The sequence below is a fragment of the Charadrius vociferus genome, unplaced genomic scaffold (assembly GCF_000708025.1).
Source record: "Charadrius vociferus isolate BGI_N301 unplaced genomic scaffold, ASM70802v2 scaffold244, whole genome shotgun sequence".
Classification (NCBI taxonomy): domain Eukaryota; kingdom Metazoa; phylum Chordata; class Aves; order Charadriiformes; family Charadriidae; genus Charadrius; species Charadrius vociferus.
In genome coordinates, this window is record NW_009648822.1 from 3,939,484 (window position 1) to 3,946,887 (window position 7,404).

At 36.8% G+C, this 7,404-nt stretch overlaps 1 protein-coding gene across 1 annotated transcript in view; it reads left to right on the forward strand.

Moving 5' to 3' along the window:
* The first annotated feature begins 519 nt into the window (after positions 1–519).
* Positions 520–7,404, forward strand: part of EDIL3 (EGF-like repeats and discoidin I-like domains 3) — a 203,091-nt gene continuing 196,206 nt past the window's right edge. Inside the window, exons 1-2 of the mRNA XM_009886882.1 lie at positions 520–550; positions 5,540–5,668. Of these exons, the coding sequence (XP_009885184.1) occupies positions 520–550; positions 5,540–5,668 (160 nt within the window). The remainder of the gene's footprint in view (positions 551–5,539; positions 5,669–7,404) is intronic.

Sequence of the window (7,404 nt, forward strand, 5' to 3'; positions counted from 1 at the left end):
ATTGTTTCGATGGGTATCAGCATCTCCTTGGAAGTCTATGGTTTCAGTGTGTTTACCTCAGTATCAGCTTCTGTAAATTTCACTGCATCAATATGTAATGCATACTAAATATGTTCATATTTATATTTAATGCACTTCATATAAAACAATAAATAGGGTTGAATTTTTCTACACACACTTTCCATGTCACAGAATATGCTCTACTCTTAAATAATAGAAGAAAATGTGCCCAAACACCCAAATCATCTTTGTTCCTTCACTTCTTTCCATCTACTTTTGCAATCTTGTGAATCCATGGGATTTTTTGAAGACGTTTCTTTCTTTGTCATCATTTCATTGTCTCAAGCAGCTGTTTCTTACAGTAACAGTTCTGCCAAAAATCATAACAGTTATCGTTCCAGGTGTTAGAAGACAGTTGAGGGAAATTGTATTCATTTCAGGCTAATGAGTTTGTGCATAGGGACTCAAATACTTCTCCCATGCCTAATTCAAGACACTGTGCCTTAGCTTTTCGCAGGCATGCCGATCCCAGGAACTACGATGTTAAAGAGTAAATAGTTTTAATTTGGAGTAAATAATTCTTTTTCTTTTTTTTTTTTTTTCATTGACAACCATTGGTAAACTGCAATTTGGTTTTCATATAGTAGTGGTAGCTGACTGGTCTATGGGATTTTACAACACAGACTTTATGCTTTATGTACTTTACAAAGTAGTGCATGCAGATGGTTGTGGATGGTACTTTTCTGTTTGCACCCTGCATCTTCTTTAGCCTTCTTATCACAAAAATTGTTACCACAAGCTCCGTGAATTTCTGTTCTTGACAAGGATTGATGGGCTGTTACCATTGTGGTATGCTGCATTATTTATACACAGCAGTTGAGTTCCTTTTTTTGGGTTGTCCTTTGCTGTTAAGCAAAGTATGGGATTTTTCAGTCAAGAATTATGTAACACTTTGTGCGGCTTTATAGGATCAAAAAGTATGCTATGTAAAAGTGTAAAGTTCAACAACAGGATTTACAATTTTTACCCTCCTTCCCACCATTACCTGCTTGTGGAAAGAAGCAATAGTTGTACATTCAGTATTTTGTTGAAAAGGGTATGGCTTGAGTGGTTATGTGAAGCTATGTCGGGGAGTAAGCTGGACTTACAGAACAGTTCCTCCCCAAGTGCTTTTAATAGAAGATGCCTAGGTTCACTGATTGATATATTCACTAGGGACAAAGGCTGTCATAATCTTTAAAAAAACCTAATTGTTACTAAAAAGCAAATCTCTCACCATTCATTTGAGCTTTGATATATATTTTTTTCTGAGTTTGGAGAAGTAGGGAGGGTTCTTAATTAAAATTCTATTTTTGAGTATGTATGAATCTCCATGTTAATTTTATTATTTTTGTCTTGCTTTTTTTTATTCTTAACCAACCATGTTTTCCAAAGAGAGGATGAACCATTTACTCAAGAATTTATTTGACTTAAGAATGTTCTGCAGAAAATGAAGATGTAAGGAAAAATAAAAATTAAAAATCCCCCACTTTTAGTATTCTTTAATCATGTAAATGTTTTGTCTACTCCTCAATACAGTATGGTGTGAGGTAATTTGGATTACATTTCTACCTTAACTCTTCTATGCATGATGTTGCACAAAAAGGAGGAAATATATATGCATATATGTATATATATTTCATATATAAAATAAGCTGCATATATATAGCATCACTTAAAAGCAAGGGTCCCCTAAAAGACATAAATCAAAAGTGGTCATGGCAATTTTGGAGGAGGAGCATGTGAGCGTATCCTTTGCTGATTCTGTTTCACAGATCCTTGCAGCAAATCTCAATACTTTGATTCAATAGGATTTTACTGTCTGAGATTTTCCCGTCTGAGATTTTCCCAAGGATGAAGTAACGGCAGAAATAGTTGTAGCACATATTTTGTATACAGAGTCTTGAGACATACTTCAAAGCTTGAGTACCCGTGTAATGAAAAGTGTGTGGTTAGTCAGACATAGTAAACTAAAACATAAATTATTGGTTTTATTTGACACTTGCATTCTTACTGGACCCCTTTCAGAACATTTTAATAAAAGTCCAATATCAATTGTCTTTTGGTGTTTTTTTAAATAATGGAGTTCCTCTTAGGGTGTTTGTTTAATATACAGAGATTTGTCAAATTACAGTCCGTTGCACAAACTGCATATTACCTATCACTACGGAAAGTCAGCAGCACACAGTGCAGTTCCGTAAGGTACTGTAAAGGATATAATTCTTCCTTTGAGTTTATTTTACTCTTCCAGTCACCATGACTCTAAGGTTATATTCTAAAAATACTGTTGTGTTAAAAGTTGTGTCATATGCAACATAGTATTTTAATGGTAACAAATCCCTTAATCAGTTATGTTAAGACAAAGTGCACCCATATGTTTTTTTTTTTTGATTAAGAACAGAGCCTTTAAAATCAAATTCTGTTCATCAAACTGAGTAGAATGTATAAGAAATTAGATTCAATATTTCAACATGAATGGCCTCTCAAGGGGCACAAAATGTAAATTGAGAGATGTAAATTGAGAGAGATATTCTTGATTCAAAGGTGATATTTCTTTTGTTCTGCACAATTTCACAGGCACCAAGTCATAAATAAGGTTGCTAACATTTTAAGTGATTTTTACTAATTGGAGTATGCAAATTTGTACAGCCTTGTATCTAGTCTTAAGCAGAATTATTGCTCACTTATATCTGTGCATTTGCCCATTTCTCTGACTTCATTGTGTTTGACGTCATGTTATAGTATCATTTTAACCATTGTTGTTCAAAGTATAGATTTTCCCTCTTTAGCGCTCTGTGGCATTATGTGAATGATACAGCCTAGGGATTTTTTTTTTTTTAATTGGAGCTTTTTGTCCTTTTTTGTTTGGTTGGTTTTGTCCCATTTTTTTTAGAGGTGAGCTGTACTTATTTTATTTCTGCGATGTGATGTAACAACAATTAAAAATTTACACCAGTGATCGGCTGTAGAATATGGACCAAGGTGGTGGGTCAGAAGAGCATTTAGTACAGTCATTTCCTGAACATGGAAATAAATGAGTGTTTTTAGAGGACAGCATCTGCTTTATTAGTCCCAAACTGTAGGTCAGGTTACTTCAGACTGAAAAAGCCAACAGGAGTTTTCCGACAAATAAAAACTACATGGTTAAGTATGCACACTTTGGTCATAGTAGATTTCAGTTTCTGGAAATACAATGGAAAATTGGGTATGCATTCTGCTTGTCGTCAATATAAAACTTACAAATGGAAACAGTATATTGTCTTTTTACCTTTTTTTTTTTCTCTTGTATTGCGTAATTGAAATCAGAACACTGAATCAGAAAACACATAGTAAAAATGTCCCCTCTCATTTTAATCAGAATATCCATATGAATTTGCATATTAAGTGTTCCTGCTCCAGATGCTACTAAATTTAGTAATTTAATTAAAGGTATGGGAATACAGTTGTCAGAGCATTCAGTTATTAATAGTTGTTCTTTCACAACCAAATGTCTAAGCCCCATGAAGTAAAAAAAAAAAAAAAAAGCATCCTTTGCTACCCCAATAATGCAACAAGCACTGAAAATGAGAGGTCTTGACTTATTTGGATTCAACTAGGAAGACAGATAGTGCCTAGTCACTAGAAAGATAATGTCTTATGTCATTGGCTCTTTTCAAATAGGTCTACTTCTCCATCACCTGGACAATCTTCAAGACAAAACTGTTAATACCAGGTGCACAGATATGATAATTCTCTGTGTCATGAAGGCATCTTAAAGCTGACAGATTAAAATTAAATAAAACTAAAAATAATTCAGCAAACTAACCCACAACTAGAGTTTTTTGCAATTGAAACATAGAATTCATACAGGCATTTTTCTACATCAATTACATTTCTTCAGTGGTTGTTAGATGGGAATTCTTACACCAGGCACTAATCTGAAGTCTATGTGCCAGAAAGGCATTGAAAACATTTTGATTTCCCTCACCACCACTATAATCCAAAACATATTAGAATGTCAGTACTACTGATGTTAGCAAGTGGATTTCTATAACTCTTTGCAATTGCATGGCAAAAGACTGGCAACTTTTCAATTTAAAACAGCATACAAAATAACACACGTTTTTTAATAATTAGCTATCTGCAGATGTGGCTTTAAGTTGCATTTGCAAAAAAAAATAATTGCAAAACAAAACTCTACTGCACGGATTAGCTAAGAAAAAATATTAAATTGAAGCTTACCAAAGCCTAGGGCATTCTTTAGGATTGCTTCCAGTTATCCCACTGGGGACAGGATGCAATCCTGTATTTCTGTACATTTGTAGAATATGGTGGGGTTCTTTAAGGATGTTAAAACTGAGGAATCATAAGAATTGAACAGACACTCTGTTCTCTCTTTTATATCTCCTCCTGAAGGTTGTTTCAAATACCATGAGATAGAAAATCACAATAATGTGCTGTACACACTGGTAGTACTGGAGACCTTCAAGTTCTGAGTATACGAAGTGACCCTGTTGTGCATCTCTCAGAGTTTATGTCATTCTGCTGTTGATAACCTTGACACTAATTGACTGAACAGGATGTCCACACTGAAGAGCAATTGAAGGACAAGTAAAATCTGCTTGTTTAGCATTATTTAGGCAGGCTGAAGCTACCCACCATGCCAGTGCTTGCCCTGTGTCCCAAGGAGTTTTGAAGCATAGGTGGTTCATAGCGTGGCATACTTTTGAAGAAAAGTGTAGCTTTGTTTCTAACTGATTTGTTCTGATTCTGCAATCAAAATGAATTATGGGAGAAGGTGACAAACTTCTTTTGGACGTGGAGGGGACTGTCGAGGAGCACTGAAGGGACTGTGGGCACTCAAGTCCTTTAGCGTCCATCCCTCCCACAACTTGGTCAGTCACAAGTCATAGTGAAAGCCTGCTTGAGGGCACAGTGTGACCATAAGGCAGCTCCGGTCATAGGGCTCCACATCAAAAACCATTGACGGGTGCAAACTTGCCATTAGAATTAAATTGCTCAAAACACTTCAATGCCTTTAATCTGTACTGTCAAACTTTATCCTGGAATCAGGTATCGTTGGTCTTCGTGTGACTGATATAAAGCCAACATAGAAGCACACTGCTGGCTTGAATGCCATGCTCTGTGTTTAGCAGAAATATAGCAGTGTGCCAATGCCTGATCTGGATCAAATATGTACTATTGGGTGATTTAAGAGTGTGCAAGTGTGGAGCACATTATGATGTATGTACAACCATGGTTCTTTGCTTACAAACTGGGTGATAAAGCAATAGCTGGAACTGAGACCACGGTTCAGCTATGGAATAGAAGGCTAGGGGAAGATGATTACACAGAGGTGTGATGTTAAATGAATATAAAATGGAATTAGCCAGAAGGTATTCAAAGGACATGAAGGTTGTAATTCCTTTCTCTTCTTGGTTATCAGCAATCTGCCATACTTAGAGCTTGTGCATAACTTTTGGAAAGTTTTATACAGGAATCTTTCCACTTTAACCCACAGGGGACGTGTGTGACTCCAACCCATGCAAAAATGGTGGCATCTGTCTGTCTGGGCTGAATGATGACTTCTACTCATGCGAGTGTCCTGAAGGCTTCACAGACCCCAATTGCTCTAGTGTTGTGGAGGTTGGTAAGTGCAAACTTTAAATGCTTGAATAGTTGTTTCAGTATCCCGTTAGTCTGTGGCTGGCCAACCGGTCATTGTATCCACTGCATTTTGTGTAGTGCTGTGGTCATTGCATTCTTCATTATCTGACTCTTAACTTTCTCTCTATATCCTAGATAGCTATATCATAATTAAGAGACAGTTAAAACAGTATCTCACAAGTGTATTTGCAGAACATAACTCAGAAAAGTTCAGCACTCTACTTCACAAAGAGAAAAGATCATAGTTGTGACTTAGATGACCAAAATTTCTCAAATATCAATGTAATTAGATATTTTTCTATATCCTTCTGCTGATCAATGATCATTTGAAGATTGCTTTCTGACAGTTTTGTGCCTAGGTCCAGTCAGTAAAGAGTACCTAAACAAATGAAGTTACAGGAACAGTGTAGGAGAAATCAAAGTAACACATAGTAGTCACTTGTTTGAATTTCAAAACAATTACTCATCTGAAGGTTGTAATCAATCATTAGATGAGTGCATAGAGTGCAAATCAAATGTACTGAAATGTTGTGATGTGTGTTTGACTCAGAGTAAACATAAATATGAGTGGTAGCTCCAAAACATCCAGCAGGTCAGGCCTCCATCTTAAGAAAACTTAAGGAGAAAATCAAAGTGCAAGGGAAAAAAGTAGAAAGCTCATTAGGTCATGGGCTAACCCATAATTTTCAGAGGAGCAGAAGAGCTGCAAGTTGACCAAGCTCTTAAATTGTCCTGAAGTAGGTATAAAAGTATGTATGGTAGAGCAAAACAAGAAATAGACACTACTGTTTAAATAGGTACATTTTCTACCTATCTTCTCTATGGAGTTGTGGGAGTTAGCATAGGAAGGTAAAAGATGTGGAAAAGCATTGACTTGCAGAGGAGATGGCAGTGTATCTTACTTTGTTCATATTAGGAGCATACGCCAAAGAGGAGTTTGTGTGGCAGCACCTCTTATCTGAAGGCTTTGCATGCCCAGTGTGCATTTCTTCTGCTGACAACCACAGTATTTGAAAGCAGTACGACCCCTCAGGTATTTCATACCGTACGTCCGTGCCTGTGATTCATCAGTCTGGGCTACAGGCTTCAGTCTGTGACAGCTGAGTAGTGCTCGCACATTTTGCTTCTGCCAGCTGTAGTGTAGGACACCAACCTCGGGCAGAAAGGCAACGCCAACAGCCTTGCTCCTACAGATGTCTCGCTGAAACTGTCACAGCTACGGTCATCACTCCTCTCACACTGCAACTCTCCTACATGACGTGGGTTTAATTTTTTAATAAATAAATGAAGGCTATACAGGCACAACCTTTGAATACGCTGTTACAGGGATTATGTATACCCCTCTCTATCATGAGGTAAGTTCAGAACTTTGTCCTCTAACCCAGTGTTGGGTTGGGTTTGGTTTATTTATTTTTTTTCTGAAAATCATGCTAGCGTTGTTCTGGGAGTGAATTCTAAGTCTCCACAACACAATTTTAAGGGAATTTGGATTTTATTTCCCTGAAGATAAGTTTTCTGCAAACAAATGAACTCATTCCTGTATGACCAACTTTGGTAAGACACCAACTGCATTTTTTTCTGACTGCAAAATGTGGCATTAGATGGTTATTGCCTAACACGCAAGCTGCACAAGAAACTGCTTTTTGCCTTGGTGCAGCCATACAGAAAGCAGGAAAACGCTGCCTCAGAATCCTGTTTTCCAATAATTTCACTACCGTT